Genomic DNA, 17474 nt, shown 5'->3' with positions numbered 1-17474 from the left:
GCTCATCCTGCAGCATGTCTCTTTGCCCTGCTCATCCGTGTTGGGCTTTCTAGTTGGCCCTTGTTGTTCTCTGGGTCCCTTCTCCCTAGCTTTCTTTTGTTAGCATTTCCCTCTTATTGCAGGTACTTTCTCAGGGAAGGCTCTGGATTCAAGTTCTTCCTTTGTCCCAGGAGACTGCCCTATCAGTCATCCCTGCTACTTTGTCCGGTGTTTATCCTTCACCATGCTTCTTTCTTTAAAAAACAATAAGTAAAAAGTTCCTGTGGTTTTCATCTAAGCTAAGTCTTACCTCTTTAAATAAGAATCACTTATTTAAGTGTGGGGTGTGGTGGTGCACGCCTTTAATCCCTGCACCCGGAGGCAGAGGCAGGTGGATTTTTGTGAGTTCGAGGCCAGCCTGGTCTACAGAGTGAGTTCCAGGATAGCCAGAGCTGTTATACAGAGAAACCCTGTTTCAAATCAACAACAACAAAAAAGTCACTTGGTGGCTGGTTAGATGGCTCAGGGAATGTATGTTTCATACTCATGTAAAGGAAGGAGAGAATCAACTCTATAACTCTGACCTCCACGTGTGTGTTGTGTGGCATGCCCCCTTCCCATGATAGGCACACGCAGTAATACCTAAGAATTTAGTAAGAGCTGGGCGGTCTCGGGAGGCAGAGGCAGGCTAGTTCCAGGATAGGCACCAAAGCTACAGAGAGACTTTGTCTCAAGAAAACAAAACAAAAACAACAACAACAACAAAAAACAAAACAAAAAAAGAATTTAGTAAGAATCACGTGGAAATCTGTTTCAAAACCCTGGCAGATTAGCTCCTTTCTTACCAGTCTCCTGAGTCTGTTATGCCACTTTTCCCAGTTCCTTTCCGAATTGACTCCAATGGATAATGCTGTGTCTTTGATGTGAACTTCTACACTCTAAATCTACATTCTTGGTGTTTGGCTCCCTCATTATTTTACTCCTTTGTTTTATACTATAATGCATTTATATTGGGAATAGTCTCAAAACTTTGTGTTTACACTTAAAAAGACTAGATCTATGTTAAGTCATTGGTCATTTAAAAATACAATAAAACTATTTCTCAAGTCTTAAAATCTCTGTAGCAATCTCTTTTTTTTACCGTATTTCACAGGAAATTTCATTCTGGAAACTCCTCCCCTTCCCCCATCCTTAACCAGTCACTACCTTATAGTCTTTCTGTCTGTCTTGCTCAGGCTGCTGCCCAGACCCGTGTACTAGCCATTATTTTGTCTGTTCAAACCACTTGCCGTTTCCTAGTGATTATTGCTGCCTTCAAGATTTTATTTACGTTTGTGTATGTGTGTATATGATGCATGTGTATGTGTTAAGAGCACATATGTGCCATAGTGCACATCTGGTGGTTAAAAGGTGGTCTTTGGTCCCAGTCCTCTCCTGCCACCTTGTTGAAGGCAGTGTCTTTTTTGTTAGCTGCTGCACTGTGTACTACTTACTGTGTACACCTTCCATTTTGCTATAAGAGTACTGGGATTACAGATATGTGCAGCCATGTCTGGCTTTACATGAGTTCTGGGGATCTGAACTCAGGTCACCAGGCTTGTGTAACTGCTGAGACCTCTCCCCTGCTCTGCCTTCAGGCCTTTAAAAGCGTAAACCTTCTAAGGATGTTCAGAACCTTGCAGGACATCTGGCCCTTTGTCTCCATTTTCAGGATTCCTTCTCTAAACACTAGCAACCCTTTTTGTTGGAACAGCTTTGCCGAGAGTTCACCCACAATCCAGCTCATCCAATTAGGGTATGATTCAGTGCCTTAAAATCAATGGGGCATGCAATCATGACCAAAAAAATATTATAGATCACCCCTCCCCCCATCCTATGCCATCAGGGGCCATTCTGTCCTCGTTTAACTTTTTTACTCCTTAGCCCTAACCTCAACACCATGATTTTTCAAGTACGTATGTCTAGAGCTTCTGTTTTCCCCTTTGATGTCTGTTTTCTATGACCTTATTGTACTAATTACTATAAATCATGCCAATTAGAAAGAAATACAATAATCAAGGAAATAACTTAAGCTTTTTTTTTCCTTGCAAGTTGACTTTTCAAAAACGGTGGCATACTCAAGAACTCTCTTTGGCGTGGTTTTTGCACTTTATCCACTTTCGACTTTTCCATCAGAATAGTCACCTCGATAAGTTTTTCCTTGGAAGGCTGGATGATGGGGTACGCTGTGACCTTTTCAAGCTCTTTCTCTTCCTCCTCCTTCACTTGGGGTTTTAAGAGTGGACGGATGCGGCTGGTGAATTTTTGAGTCTTTCTTTGCTCGTTCTTCTGCTCTGTGAGTTCCCTCGCTTGCATCATGCGGTCTTTATGTCGCTTCATCTGTTCCTTTGCCCATGCGACTTTGGGCTTTTTGGGTACAGTTTTATGTGTTTTCTGGATAGTTTTATTCTTTTCATCTTCTGGTATTAGTGGTTTTGGGGAAAAGGTTTCACTTGGAATTCTCTGAGGTAGTAGTCTGTACTTGTTGTCCCTGAGGCCTCTTGCCCGTTCGACTCTCTTTATGTGTTTTTCTATATGATTCATTTCCCTCTTAGACACTAGATAGTCCCATTTTTTAGTGTTGTCTGGTATTTTGCTTCTTGACTTCTTCTCTTCCTCTGGGTTAATGGCCCATTCTGAATCTGGTATATAATTCCATGCCTCTTTGATCATTTCCTTATGTTGCTGATAGTAGTAGGAATCTGCCTTAGCAAACCGGAAGTCAAAAGACCTGGTCTTAAGTTTATCAACTGTTTCACTCTCCTGTTGGAACTCCTGGACTAACAGTTTTCTCACTCGTGAAGATTGGGTGCCACCTAAACTCTTGTCAGAGGGAGTAATCAGAACTTTTAAATTGGATGTCCTTTATTCTAGTTCCATAGTACAGCCCTCAGTGGGCTATTAACCCTGTCTGGCACACCTATACCACACCCAGTTTAGATCTAAGTTTCTCCCCCTTTAAGCCTCCTACACTCCTCCCCCAGACCATGATCTGTCCTAGGACTCCCTTGAGAAAATGGAAGCACCCAATAGACACCCACCACCACCACCAGAGCCACCACCCATCTATCCCAGACTCTACCTTCCTGCTTTTATCCTATCAAAACCTAATTCTTCACCTGTGCTTGTTGAACTTCAAGGATTTTACTTCTGTATCATCAAAACTGCCTACTGGGTCACTTAAATAGGCATAAAGTACACCTCAGCATAAATGATCTTAAAACAAAAGAGACTCTTCCTTACTTCAGGTCCATGGTTTTTACCCCTCTGCAATCTCATTTGCTGAATACCCCTGAGATTCTTCCCCCCCCCCCTGCCACACACACCCTTATATGGCTACCCTTATATCTGCCATACTAGTCTTAAGATAGACTAGTATGTCCTTAAGATACAGAGTGCTCATACTGAGCCCTTCTTATATGGATGCTCATTCAACAGGGTCCTCTTCCTTGGGTTGGTCCATCACTGGTTTAGGCTGAACAGGACTTATAAGCCACAGTGATGATGGGCATCAAAGAACCTCCATATGGAGCACTTCCCTGCTCTCACCTCTCAACTTCAGTCCTGGTTTAATTCATTTATTTACTGCTTTTCTTTTCCAAAACAGGGTTTTTCTGTTTAGCCCTGGCTGTCCTTGAATTCACTCTTTAGACCAGGCTGGCCTTAGCTCAAATATCCACCTGCCTCTGCCTCCCAAGTGCTGGGATTAAAGGTGTGTACCACCACTGCCTGGGAGACTTGGTTTACTTGACATCTCTGCTTGCTTCTTTCTCCAGTTTTTACCTTTTCAGTCCTATCACTTCCAGCTTTAGTCATGTTTTCCTTTAATTCTCCTGCCTCTACCACAGGGTGTTGGCCCAGTTATCTCCGTCTACACAGCTGTCCTGTCTTCCCAAGCCCGTCAAACTAATCACTGTAGGCAGAGTTACCTTTTTATTACTTAAATCTGGGCATGCCATTTCATAAACCTTCCTGCATAAACCTTTGGAAGGAAGCTCCTACATTTAGGAGAGGCTCTCACATTCCAGTATAGTGTGCACAGCCTCTTATTAATCCTCAAACCATGTTTTCTGCTCACTGTATATTCACCAAGCTCCAGCCACACTGAATTCTGTTCCCTAAGACAGTATCTGGCCCATGTGAATACACCTCCCAAATACACATCAGTAACTCTGATAAACATTTTTACAGATTTTAAGATCTCGGCTGACATCCCACTTCCTTCAGCCTTCCATACAGTCTCTCAGAGAAAACCCAGTCCTGTAGTGACATCTCAGTTTGTGGGAACTATTTCTGTGGTGTCTCTTACTAGAACAAGTCCTGTGAGTACAAGTAGCTGTTCTGTTCAATGCTGTCCAGCCAGCACTGCTGAGAACCGAATTCAGAACTAAGCACGGGTCAGGACATTCTCCCCTAAAATGCTGGGGCCCTCTTACCTCCAATAAACGTTATGACCTTATAACAGAATCCAAAGTTCATGGCAAATGCATTTCCTCACCTTAATTTTCTTTTCTAGTGGGGAATAGGAACCTACTGCAATCCGAGGGTCTTGAGAACTCCTAGCCCAGGCCAATCTAGGAGAGAAAAGAAATTACACTGGGACCGGAGAAAGATGTCAGGGAACGAGTTCTGGAATGAACTGCAGAAGGGAGTTGATTGGGGACCTGCTTTTCATAGGTAGCAGAAGGCCCTTCTCTCTGCCAACAGGTGGAACTCTGTGTATGTTTAGCTTCTGTCTTCACCAAAATGAAGGCATGTTTGTACTTTTGATTAAAGGCTACACAAGGAGCCATATTTTGTCGGGGGTTGTAACTGTCAGAAACAACCTTAGCACTGGAAAGACTGAGTTGCTGTTACTGTTTCAATTACCACAAAGCACTGTCTATATTTTAAGTAGAAAAAGTGTTTTGATATGAAAAATTTCAAATATAACTTTATTTTAATTGAAGTTGTATGTAAATATATAATAGATTTCCCACAATAGTTACCTAACTATAATATTTTGTGATTCTTACCATTTAAAAATAAATTATTTATTTTGGTTGTGAATCTTGCCTTTAATGGTTGAGCCATCTCTCTAGCCCATCTTTCTCTCTGCCTGCCTGCCTCCCTCCCTCTCTGCTCGCTCTCTCGCTCTCTCTTATCCCCCCCCCCCCCTCTTTTCCCCCCCCCCCCCCCCCCCCCCCCCCCCCCCCCCCCCCGTTCCTTCAGACAGGTTTGTAAAGAAATGGCTCCTTTAGAGGCAGCTTTCTGGCTTAGTCCTAGTGGCAAACACAGGCGCGGGCAGCTCTTTTAAGAGGCCTTGCTACTCAACACTTGAATGGGGTTCATGAGCAATGGGTGGTTTGCTACTTGGTGGCAGTGTGAACCCAACAACTTCTGCTAGCTGGGCGGTAAACATGGCTCCCGTGGTTGATACCTCCACCATAAGGCTAAGCTCTTACAGAAGCAAGGTGGGAGGAGCCAGGCCAACCACCACTTGCACCACTATACACTAAGTTGAGCAGTGCCAGTGACTAACATACCAGTTTAAGATTCATTCATCTCATGCCATCCAAAACCAACACGGATGTTCAGTAAAGGTAGATCCCTCTAACTGGGTTACAGTGTGATTAAAAATGTACACAGGCTTGGGAGAGAAAAGAGAAATGGTGTAGACAGTCACAGAAAAAAATAGTTTAAAAATAAAAAAGTGTTTAAAGAAAGAATAAAGTAATATAACTTTAAAAAGCCACACAAAGATGGAAAATACATGGGGAGTCTGAATCCTGTATGTTCTTGTGTTGTCTTAGAATTTTATGATTGCTGATGAAGGAACAATAGTTGCTAAGATACAATGGATTATGAAAACTGCTGGATTACATCAGTTTATTTCTTTTAAAAAATCTTGACTTCAAAATGGAAGTCAAATGTGTGTTGCTTTGGGGGAACATTTTTGCTTTTATTTCCACAGAAAACAAAAGACTGTATTTATTCAAGGTTAAAGATGATCAGGCTTGATCAAGGAGGTTCCCCCACTGAAAATCCTGACTACAGACATAAAGAAATAGAAGAACTATAAGATATGTGATGTATATTTTACCTGCTCAAACAAAATGAAAATCATATTTGGCTAACTTGTGTACAACACACAGTATATACCTGTATTAATGCAGACATGTATGTTACCTGTAAAAGTTTGTCTATTTTCAGAACAAGGGGACCAGGTACCAGTGAAAATGGATGGCCCAGGTGATTCAGCATCTCAAAATACTTCTGTTACAGTCTCCTCAGAATCCAAAACAGCTTCAAGGCTGCTGGCTGATATGGTCCAGCCTCACATCCTTCTCCAACCAAGACTTAGTCATCATCCTGATTTTCTCAAGGTTCCCCCAAAGATGCCGGCACCCCCAAACCACAGGAAGCAATCTAGAAAAAACTATGTCCACATTCCCAAAAGATGTATTATGGATGTTTGTTATCATTTAAGGGGGTTGGTTTCAAGTTGTTATTGGTCATAGAAAAAAACTAGACAAAGAGGTTAAATTCAAAGATCTCTTTCTAAAGAAAAAAAGGAGGATATGATATAGGAATGACAGGAAAAAGTAGATTATTGAATGTAATCAAAAAAGCAGCTGTTAATTTGTTTTACACTGGTATGGATTTTGATTTATTAATACACATTTCAAATTAATTTTGTTATACTATATGTTTCTGCTTTTATTTGGGGTATTGTGTGCAGATAAATAGCCATTTATAATAGTCAAACTGAATAGTCATGTTAGGTATGTTTTCAAGGTCATATACAGATATGGCAGTCAGACGTATCTTCTCCTGACAGCACCTTCAAAAAAAAAAAAGATAATGGGCATCAAAGAACCTCCATATGAATTTAATTTCTTTATGGCAAAAGCTAGCCATTTGGGCAAACAAACCGCCCTTGCCTCAATTGCTGATAGTATATTGTCAAAACTGGACCAGCAGGATGCAAAAGAAGTGACTGCCAAACTTTGCTATGAACAAAATTCTCTGCTTCTCAGAAATGTCTGTCAGATATACTAGGCCTGTTGGCCAAAGCTGGATGCCTCAATGTTACAGAAGAACTTTGGGTGACTGTTCCAGTCATTAGGGAACATTACACCCTTCTGGGGTCTTTTGAGGGAGTTTGAGACTAAATAATTAAAGTTTTCCTTAGTTATGATAAAAAGCAAATTAGGTATAAAACTTTAGACTCACAAAGATAAGCGATAATAGTGTTTTCTCTAATTTTGTCATATACAAACAGACTGGATAGTGTAACTAATTCTTACCTGAGAATTGTTTTTTGCTATATATAATTTTACTGTGTTAAAGTTAAAACCTTCCTTTTTATTTAGACAAAAAGGGGGAGATTGGCCAATAGCTAGGTAGGGTTTTCAGGGCAGATAGAATGCTGGGAAGAAGAGCGGAGTCTGAAGAGTCACAAGCCAGACACAGAAGAAACAACATGGAAAAGATGAATAGAAATGGTTTAATTTAACTTGTAAGAGCTGCCTGGAGACAAGCCTAAGCTATCAGTCAGTCAACTTTTTATTAACAATAAGGAGAACATATTTTCATAGTGTACAGAAGGGGTATTCCACAGCACAGGTTCTCACTAGTAACTCAGAGAGCTGCCTACTTCTGCCCCTACTATGCCTATTAATTTTTAAATTGATTATAAAACAATCAGAAGACAAATTTTAAAACTTAATGAAGGAAAATATAGCAGGAAAATTGTTCTTTAGGATGGAGTAAAGTCACACTAACCTGATTAGTAAGCAAATTAGTGCTATGTTTGTCAATTTACACATAAACACTTGTTTATTTGCGACAGAAAGTTTTTTATAACAGAATTGTACAAAACCTTTGTATCTGTCGTTAATTTCATTTCCACTACTTCTTTAAGAGTTTATGTTTCCATAGCAATGTTCCTTGAATTTACACTAGGTATTGTTATAGAAGCCTACATGGAGTTACTTAATCTTCCAAACAATCTTAAGAGGTTAGTATTCATTATTCACTGCATGTGGCAAGAAGAATGGAAGCCATGAAAGTTATTGACTCGTTAGTGGTCCTCGTGTTAGTTCCTTAGGCCAGTGAGTCCCATGGGGCTCCATTTGTAACCATACATAGACATATATTCTTTTGCCTATATCCCAAATGGAGGGAACACTTACTGTTCCTCTGCGCTCATACCGAACCACTCTGAGTCTGTCACCATGGGTGGCTGTGAGGTGACAGCCCTCAGTGTTTCTCCGTTCTGCTGTAGGAGGCTTGCACTGCGTGTTCTCCACGAAGCCCTTGTGTTCCCTTGTGCTGGCTCTGTGGTCTGGTGCGCTTTCTCCGCAGCGTTCTTGGCTTCAGCCGTTGCTAGCTTCATGAACAGCATCTTTGCTCTCCACCTTGCCTCTCACCCTCTTGTCCCCCAAGCTCTTAATTTCTCATTCTCTAGTCTACAAAGAACTGCTTTCTAGCCACTGACTTTGTGCCCTCAGTTCAGATTTTCAGCTGCCCCCTGTTGATCATGGAGGATGCCTTGGGTTGATTTCTAAGGCAACGCAAAGCAGTCACAGGTTTCTGTGTCATCACTACCCCAGAAGGAGCCCACTATGAGGTGGTGTATGACAGTATCGTCTGTAGGCAGGAGATGGACCATCCTTTCGGGTGAGCTGGTCAGCAACCAGAAGGAACCATTCCTTAAGACAGGGACTCAACTACAGAATATGGTCAAAACTAGTCTCTAATAGCACTGAAGGCATCTTTTCTCTTTTTGTGCTTTAGAACATAAACCGTACACACTCCATGTGAATGGATCATACCTATCTGTGCTGTTGAAGGCTAGATATGTACGCTGATTGTGCAGTCACGTGGTCTCATTTAGCAGTTATATCACTCAGCTAAATACTGCTTTGATAGTTTGATAGAGGTTTTTATGTTTTATTTTTATTTTTTGGTTTTTTAAAGACAAGGTATCTCTGTAGCTTTGGTGCCTGTCCTGGAACTAGCTCTTGTAGATCAGGCTGGCCTCGAACTCACAGAGATCTGCCTGCCTCTGCCTCCCCCGTGTTGGCACTAAAGGTGTGCACCACCTGGCTGATAGAGGTTTTAATATATCTTTAGTCACAGTATTTAATTTATACTCATAACCGACCAGCTATGACACCTTGAGAAGAATGTATTCATTCTGCTCTCATTGGATGAATAATTTATAGGTGTCAATTAAGTCCAATTGATTGATTATGACATTCAATCCGAGTACATCTTTACTGATTTTCTTCTACCTCTTCTCTTCTGGATCTGTCAGCCACTGAGAGGCAAATACATCTCCCACAGAAAAGTGGATTCACGTGTTTCTCCTCCAGTTCTATCAGTATATACTTCATGTACTTGGGCATTCCTTTGTTGTGTGCACACACGTTTAAGACTGTTATGCCTTCTTGAAGAATTGGTCATTTTATCGTTCTGTGATATTTCTCTTTATCCCTAATTTGTATTGCTATTGAGCCTGGTCTATGAAGCTGATTTGGTTTAAAGTTTCTCAGAGCAAGATGTTCTTACTCATCGTTTCTATCCACCTATTTTTGTTTGGAGTGAGTCACCTGCGGAGAACATTTGTTATTATTTTGACTCACTATGTAGACCAGACAGGCCTCTTAGCTTGTTTTCTTCCTGCCTCCACTGTCTAACTGGTGGGATTCCTCATATGTATCACACCCAGTACTGGGTTTGTTTTTGGTGGGGGTGAGAAGTATATCCAGAATCGAATTTAGAGCCTCTTGTACCCTAGGTAAGAACCCTGTCATGAAGCTGTGTCTGCTCAGGGACGGTTTGTTTTTTTCAATTGGTGTACTGAGGTCACTGACATCTAAAGTAATTATTGGTTGGATTGGTGTCATATTTATTAGTTTTCTATAAGCTTTTTTGTTTTATTTTTTTTTTAAGCTAGTTTTTTCCTATGTAGCACTGACAGGCTTTGACCTCTCAGTGTAGGTCAGGCAGGCCTTGAGCTCACAAAGAATGCCTTGGCTTCCTGAGTACTGGGATTAAAGGCATGAGCCACCATAGAAATATATGTTTATCATCTTTCTTTTCCTGCATTTTTAACTTTTATTACTTAATGATTTCATTTTCTTCTTAGCATATCGACTACACTTATTTTTTTAAATGGTTGCCCTTGAATTTATAGTATATGTCTACAATTAATACAAGTTCTTTCCAATACAATATACTACTTTGCAGGTTATACAGTACCTTGAGATTGGAGAATCTGCAGTTCCTGTCTCTCATCCTCATAACCCTACTGCTATTCATTTCCAAAGCTGTAATTATCACATTACTTATCCATAAACTATAATTACTAAATACAAGTTGCTATTATTTCATTCAATCATTGTGTCTGAGCAATTAAGATTTAAAAACAAATTATTTTACATCCACTTTTCTGTGTCTAGAGTTTTTTCTTTCTTTAGAACATCTGAATTACTTGTTTTCCTTTTCCTGAAGAATTTACATTTGATGCAAAACAGGCAGACTAGAAACACACTTCTTTATGGGAAAGTCTCGATTTTTCTTCCATTTTGAAGGATAAATTCTCTGGACAGAATTCTAGGTTTTGTTTTTCTTAGAATACTTAGAATATGTCATTCTTGTTTCCATGGTTTCTGAAGAGAATTCAGATATACAGAATATAGTTTTGTTTTCACTTTCTCTCTGTACTATTCCATTATTTTCATGGTTTTTCTGCAGTATGAAAAACCTCTGGGTTGCTTTGAAAAAAATATTTTATGTGTGCTTGTGTACACAAGCGGGTACATTTTTTTTTTTTAAAACCACTGTGCTAGTGTGGAAACCAGGGAATTAATAGTGGGAGTCAGTTCTCTCCTACCATGTGGGTCCAGGGATGAATCTGTGCAAGATGAGACTTTGCAGTAAATGCCTGCACCTTCTGTGTCATCTCACCAGCCCTTTGTGTAGCTTTTTGGAGGCATTTTCCTGCTTGGTATTTGATAACTCTGTTTGGAAAATTTAGATTTAAATAAAACTAAAAATTTTGTTCCTCAGTGATATAAGCTCTTTTTTAGGTGGTCAGTAGCCTCATGTAGCTAGTTAGTACATGCCAGCCTGAAGAGCCAGGTCTTGACAAGATGGATTCAGTCTAGGTCTCCTGTGAGTGGTGCACAGAGGAAAGCGTCTTCCGGGAGTCTACTGCTACCAGCCCTCTTCTGCCCTTTCCCACTCTGAGTCCACTTTCTCTGGAGAATGCTTTCCTTCTCCACCCTCAAGTTAGCTGTTTCTGTCTCTGGCTTCCCTTAGGTCGCACCTACTCACAGAATCCCCTCGGGGTCAAGGAGACTGTTTCACTTACATTCCTTTAATTGCACTTGTGGGCCTGCTACTACCATGCAAAAATCCTTCACTGTTTCAGTGTGCAGTGCTTCACAGACCAGATGCCACACCTGTGTGCTGAGCTACTGAAACTGAGTGGTGCAACTTGACAGCTGTGTCCTGTCGAGAAAGAAAGTGAAAAGCAAAGACAACTCTTCCTTACTCCTTTAATAGAGGGAACAAATTGAGCTTTCCTTTTCCCTCCCCTCATTTGGGCCTATAATAGAAACCACTGATTCACACAGGTCTACCTTAGGACCTATTGGGGTTTTGTTTGTCTTGATAGGATCTCATTGTGTAACCCTGACTGGCTGGAATTCCCTATGTAGATCAGGCCTCAAATTCAAAACAATCCATCCTGCCTCTGCCTCCTCACTTCACTCCATATGGGGCTTACTGGTTTCTTTTCATTACTGTTAGCCCTCTTGGATGTCCCTTACTAGTTGTATACATTCAGTGAGTTATTCAGCCTCTCTGGCTGATGTCATTCATCTGGTGATGTTGCTGTAATCAAGGTGAATTAACATACACGCCCAGGATTTTGGACATTCTCATTATTATCGCTCAAGGTTGGAATATTCTAGAGCCCACTGGCTAAGGTTGAGGCGAAGTGACAGAAGAGTTTAGTTGTTTCCTCTTATCTGCTGTTATAGCTATATTTTCATTAACTCAAGACGCCCAGTAGGTATTGGGAACTGTAGATGACAGTAGTTGAAGGGGCTCCACCAGCTCGAGCTTGGCAAACCTGGCTCTGGCAGACCTTGCCCTTCTCCCTGGCTCCATCTGGCTTGCTAAAAACTGTTAGATCACACTCCTAAAACTACTCCCTGCCGTCTATTCCCTATTTGCCCACCCCCTCCTCTTGAGGCTGACTGCTCAGATCCAACTGTCAAGGTACTGAAGTCCATCATTTAAAAGTCTGGTCTTGGCTCACCTAATTAACGCGTCCAATTAAAATTAAACACCTCTCCCTAATTTCCCCTTTTACCATTATAAACTGCCATTTTCCTGTAGGCTATGTTTGTCTCCTCTCCATCCAGAGGCTGTCCTTTGTCCTGTTCCCAGGCTCCCCTCTCCCTCTGCCCCCCTCCCCTCGGACAAATACCCCCCCCCTTCCTTAAGTCACCAGGTCATGAACTTTCAACCTTAACTAGAAACATCGCCAGCACAAACAACCTTAGGTCCTAAGGTCAAAAATATTAAAATTTACTTGCTTATATATTTAATATACATTTAACTGCAGGTGCAGGGGTGCACACCTGCACAGTGGACCCTGGGGCAGGGGTGTCAAGGGTTCTAGACCATCCTGAGCTCCATTAACAGTCGAAAAACAGTTTATTCACGGGCAGGAGAGATCAGTTTATTCACGGGCAGGAGAGATAGGGCTCAGTGGCAGAAGACGCAGGGCTTGGCTCCCAGCAGCACATATGGTAGCTCAGGACGGTCTGCCAGTAGGGTTTCAGGGGGTCCAATGCCTTCTGGCCTCCTCTGGCATAAGATGAAGGGGGGACATATCTCTGCTATTCGCAAGCAGGACAGGCGCAAACAGAATTTTTCAAACATGTTTCATGATTTTATTTTCTCGACACTGCACAAAGGTATTGTTAACGTTATGGTTGCCTATGGAAATTACGGTGCCACGGACTGAAACTGTTGCACCCAGAGGGAAAGGCTCAGGCGCATTCCCTTGGCAGAAGTATGTATCAAGCTCTCATTCCCTAAAACATGCTCTTTAAAACTGATCGCAAATTGGAGACCCATGGGATAAATTTAGCCTATATAAATGTTTGGCTTTTTATAGAGTTAGACGCTCTTTCTCAGTGATATTTAAAGACTTTGTGCATAAACCACCACCTAGGTTTCTACCTTCCCTCTAAAACACAGGTGGCACTTTGTCACTAGCCAATTAGCTCCCTCGCTGCCCGGGATGTTGCGCTCTTCTTCTCTACCATTTAAGCCAGCTGGTTTGGAAAAGACTCTGGCGGATCCCTTACAGGTGGCCTGGCGCAGCCGTTGTGAGAGGGTAACTGACTTCCAACCGGACTCCTGCGGGAAGAGGCTGGGTCGATCACAACCTGGAGCCCTCAGTTTCCCTAGCCGTAAAACCGGCCGATAACTCGCGTAAGCGATCAGGAATGTTGATTGAGCAACCAAACGGCTGGACACGAACACGGGGCCCCGAGGCGCACCCCTGCGACCGAGGCCGGCGTCCGGAGGCCCGTCCTGGCACCCGGCGGGGAGTCCCGAACCCGGCACCTGCCGAGCTCTCGGCCCTCCCGTCGGGGGCCCCCGCGCCCCGCCGAGGTTGGTCCCAGCCTGGCGCAGAGAGGCGTGGCCGGCCCTCGAGCCCGCGGCGGCGGCCATGGCCTCGGTGGTGGAATACAAGGGCCTGAAGGCCGGCTACCACTGTGGCTACTGCGCGTCCAGGGAGGGCAAGACGTCGTGTGGTGAGTGTCTCGCCGTCCGGGTGGCCGGAACCGCCTCCCGCCAGGTCCTCGCCATGTCCCGGCGGGTCCCTGGCGGGGGGTTAAGGCCGTTGGTCACCCGACTCCAGCTTCCCGGGCTCATTCGTCTCTGCCCAGCCTGCCGCCTCCTTCCCGGCTGGGTCTTCCCACCTCACCCTCACCTTTGATAGCCGCCCCTCACAGAGGAGGAACGGAAATAGCGGAGGGCTGCCCTCAGTCAATATGGCGCGGGCGGCGTCAGTCACGCAGGTTGCCAGGTCTTTCCGGCCCGCGAGCTCCCGAGTGGCTTCGCGCGGTCTTCGGAGGCGCGCGTGCTGCATTGTGGGGTGGTGGAGGCGGCGACGGCGGCGGCTGCGGCGGGCTGGGTGGCGTTGAGCCGGCGGGGGCTGTCGCGATGGCTTCCTGGAGCTCGCCTACTTTCAGCCTCGTAGAGTATTTTGAGAGCCAGACCGTGTTCCAGTGTGGCTATTGCAAGAATGTGGCGTGCAGTGTCTCCAACGGTGAGCGAGCTGGGCCGGCGGGCGTGGGAAGCCGGCAGCCGCGGCTTTGGGGTGGGGTGGGGGTCTGGGTGGTGACGCTTGAGGAACTTGGGCGCCACTGCCTGTGGAGCAGCGGGAAGAACCCCGGGGGTGCTCCGCCCGCCCTAGCTGCCGTCCGCCAACAGCTGCTGGTCTGTGCAAGAGGGAAAGGAGGAAGGAGATTGGGGGCTCCTAAGAGCTGACCGCTGTCCTGCATCCCCGGGTGGGTGCTGGACAGCCGGGGCCCCCCGCTGCCGCTGTGGAGGGGCGTGTGCGTGAACACCTGCGCACTGTCAACCTTGGATAAGAGTGTCTGGGAGAACATCCTAGAAAACAGGGTCTCTAGACTGATTGTCCCCATCTGCTTGATATTCTTTTATCTGGGGTTCGTACCATGCCATTCTGTCAACCCACCTCTAGGACCACAACAAAATCAACACACGGTGTTCTGTGTTCTGTCAGGATTCAGGTTTCCTTCCTTCCCTGTTTCCTCTCTTTTTTCCCCCTCCCTCCTTCCTTTCGTTTTTCGAGACTGGGTCTCTCTGTGTAGCCCTGGCTGTCCTGGAACTCACTCTGTAGACCAGGCTGGCCTCTGCCTCTCAAGTGCTGGGATTAAAGGCATGTGCCACCACCGCTTGGCTAGGATTCAGATACCTTAAGATTTGTTTGTTAACTGAACATCGTACTGATGTGTCATGATTGACAAATCCAACAGGTGGGAAACAAGATAACTGTGAAAATATAAATTTAGGTTAGACGTTTGTGCAGTTTCAAAGACTGTTAGTGATTTGGCCGAGTATGATTGTACTGGTTTACAGATTCATTAAATGTGTTTATTAGGTAGCCGGGCATGGTGGCACTTTCCTTTAGTCCTAGCACTCGGGAGGCAGAAGCAGGTGTATCTAAGGCCATCCTGGTCTACAAAGCAAGTTCCAGGACAGCCAGGGCTACACAGAAAAACCCTGTCTTGAAAAACAAACAAACAAAAAGTGTTTATTAGGCGAGCTGTGGTCTTAAGTAGACAGTTACACAATCATTAAAAGTACCATTGTGAAGAACCGTTAAGTGGAAAAATGCTTACAGCATAGAGTTAAATAAAATAAACAGGATGCAGATGTTCTATTCTCCCAGTGACAGCTGGGAGGAATAAGGCCCAAAGAGAAGTATATCAGATAGTGACAGTGGGTGCCTTTGAGGGACAGAGAATTGGATATGAGAAAATTGCCCACTATAAATGTTTTGTGTTTGAAGATTTGTGGAAGAACAGTCGTTTCATGTAGAGAAATAACTGAGTTTTTAATGTTTCGGTTTTCATATTCACTGTAGGGCACCCTTCTGTTGGGCGACTGATATTCTACTGCAGGTCTGAGTGGCCACAAACTCGGAGTCTTGTGAGCTTCAGATGATTAGCTTGTTGGTATTAGCGAGTAACTACCCTTTGAAAGTTGCTGTTCGTTTGTCTTCTATTGCTGTGATAAGCACCGCGACCAAATGCAGGTTAGGGAGGACAGGGTTCATTTCATCTTCCATTGTACAGTCCCTCATGAAGGGAGGTCAGGACAGGAAGTGGAGGCAGGTACCTTGAGGCAGGAACTTGGGGGCAGGAAGTGGAGGCAGGTACCCTGAGGCAGGAACTTGGGGGCAGGAAGTGGAGGCAGGTACCTTGAGGCAGGAACTTGCGGGCAGGAACTGAAGCAAGGAAGAGCTGGTTTACTCACAATACTATTGAACTCTGACATACAGGGGATGGGGAAGAGGCACATACAGTGGGACGCCTAAAGGCAGAGCTGGCCGGTGGTGAGGGGCTAACCCTGTCAACTTCAGTATTTGGAGTTCAAATGCCTGTGAGTTTGCTTCAGAGAGGCTACAACAGAAAAATCACAGACTCATTCACAGGGCTTGGGGTAAAAAAAAAAAAAAGAGAGAGTGAGAAAGAAAGAAAACTAGTCCTTAGGCGATGACTTTGGCCATGTGCAGCTCTGGCCTGTACTGGTGGCTACAAAGCCATGGGCAAGCAGCTTTTTCATGAATTTGTGCCCCAGAGTTAGATGCCAGATGAAGTGCGATCCTAATTAGTCTTAATAATAAAAACCCAGAGTCAGATATCGGGATAAAAGCTGAAAGACAGAGAAGTAAAGGACCAGACACAGTCACTTCTTACCTCTCTGACTCAGAGCAGAAAGGGGTATGATCACGTCTACACCCTGCCTTAATTATTTCCTCTCTCCTCCAGCCATTCCTGTCTACTGTCTGTACAGACCTCCAGACCTCTATGGTTAGCTAGTGGCTAGGTCCACCCGCTTATCTCCAGGCAAGTTTTATTTGTCAGCACAAATAAAATATCACAACAGTTTTATTGTTGAAGCCTGTGCTGTACATATTATGCATATCAATGATTAGAATCGTTAGTTTTGTAGAATTGTTTGTTTTGTCAGCTTGACTTATGCTGGAGTCATCTGGGAAGAAGAAACCCAACTGAGAAAATGCCTCCATCAGATTGGCCTGTGGGCAAGTGCGTTGTAGCATTTTCTTGATTAGTGATTGTTGTAGGAGGGCCAAGCTCTCTGTGGCTGATGCCACCTCTGGGCAGGTGGTACTAGGGTTTACAAGAAAGCAGTCTAAGCAAGCTGCTGTGGAAAGCAAGCCAGTAAGCAGAGTTCTTCCATGCCCTCTGCTTCAGTTCCTGCCTCCAGATTCCTACCTCGAGTTATCTGCCTGTAGGTTCCTGCCTTGAGGTACTGCTTCTGGTTTCCTTCCTCCAGTTCCTGCCAGACCTCCCTTCAGGAGTGTTCTAAACTGTAAGGTGAATAAACCCTTTCTGCCCCAAACTGCATTTGGTCATGGTATTTATCACAGTAACAGAAAGAAAACAAATGGCAACTCTCAAATAGGTGAGACTAGTGTGTTCCTCATTGGAGATATTAATGAAAGTTTGTGTCATAATTGTCCAATCCCAATGAAAATCTAGATTTTTGTCATAGATACTATTTATTAATCTTGAATTAAATTTGAATCACTTTTGATGTATTTGATTTTTTAGTTCGAGTAGATTTTGTTGGTTTGTTTTCTTTTTTTTTTTTTTTTTTTT

At 43.8% G+C, this 17474-nt stretch overlaps 2 protein-coding genes across 11 annotated transcripts in view; one reads left to right on the top strand and one right to left on the bottom strand.

The window, feature by feature from the left end:
• Positions 1 to 956: 956 nt before the first annotated feature.
• LOC126515916 (putative uncharacterized protein ZNRD1-AS1) lies at positions 957 to 8407 on the bottom strand. The gene is made up of 3 exons (XM_050165954.1): positions 8196 to 8407; positions 4517 to 4592; positions 957 to 2841 (listed from the first exon to the last, which is right to left on the bottom strand). Exons 1-3 carry the CDS (start codon positions 8405 to 8407, stop codon positions 2047 to 2049), a joined length of 1083 nt encoding a protein of 360 aa, XP_050021911.1. The 3' UTR covers positions 957 to 2046.
• Positions 8408 to 12799: 4392 nt separating this feature from the next.
• The window catches only part of Ate1 (arginyltransferase 1), a 110326-nt gene continuing 105651 nt past the window's right edge, over positions 12800 to 17474 (top strand). For 2 of the 10 annotated variants that reach the window (XM_050165926.1, XM_050165924.1), the window contains exon 1: positions 12806 to 13850. In XM_050165926.1, the coding sequence (XP_050021883.1) occupies positions 13766 to 13850 (85 nt within the window). In that variant the 5' untranslated portion in view covers positions 12806 to 13765. Of the gene's footprint in view, positions 13851 to 14168; positions 14369 to 17474 lie in introns of those variants that run through there. The other 8 variants (XM_050165931.1, XM_050165923.1, XM_050165929.1 and 5 more) reach the window with 8 other exon arrangements.

This window comes from Alexandromys fortis, unplaced genomic scaffold (genome assembly GCF_014885135.2).
Source record: "Alexandromys fortis isolate MF-2015 unplaced genomic scaffold, M_Fortis_MF-2015_v1.1 scaffold_146, whole genome shotgun sequence".
Classification (NCBI taxonomy): Eukaryota; Metazoa; Chordata; class Mammalia; order Rodentia; family Cricetidae; genus Alexandromys; species Alexandromys fortis.
The sequence above is the reverse complement of the archived record's forward strand: the minus strand, read 5'-3'. Positions and strand labels throughout refer to the sequence as shown.

Excerpts from the sequence above, each read along its gene's own strand:
- LOC126515916 (XM_050165954.1), bottom strand. The coding sequence starts at position 8,407 with ATGCTGTTCATGAAGCTAGCAACGGCTGAAGCCAAGAACGCTGCGGAG. Across the intron at positions 4,593-8,195 it reads GGTATGAGCGCAGAGGAACA|ATTGGCCTGGGCTAGGAGTT; the intron begins GTAAGTGTTCCC and ends TTTCTCTCCTAG. Across the intron at positions 2,842-4,516 it reads CACTAGAAAAGAAAATTAAG|AGTTTAGGTGGCACCCAATC; the intron begins GTGAGGAAATGC and ends CCCTCTGACAAG.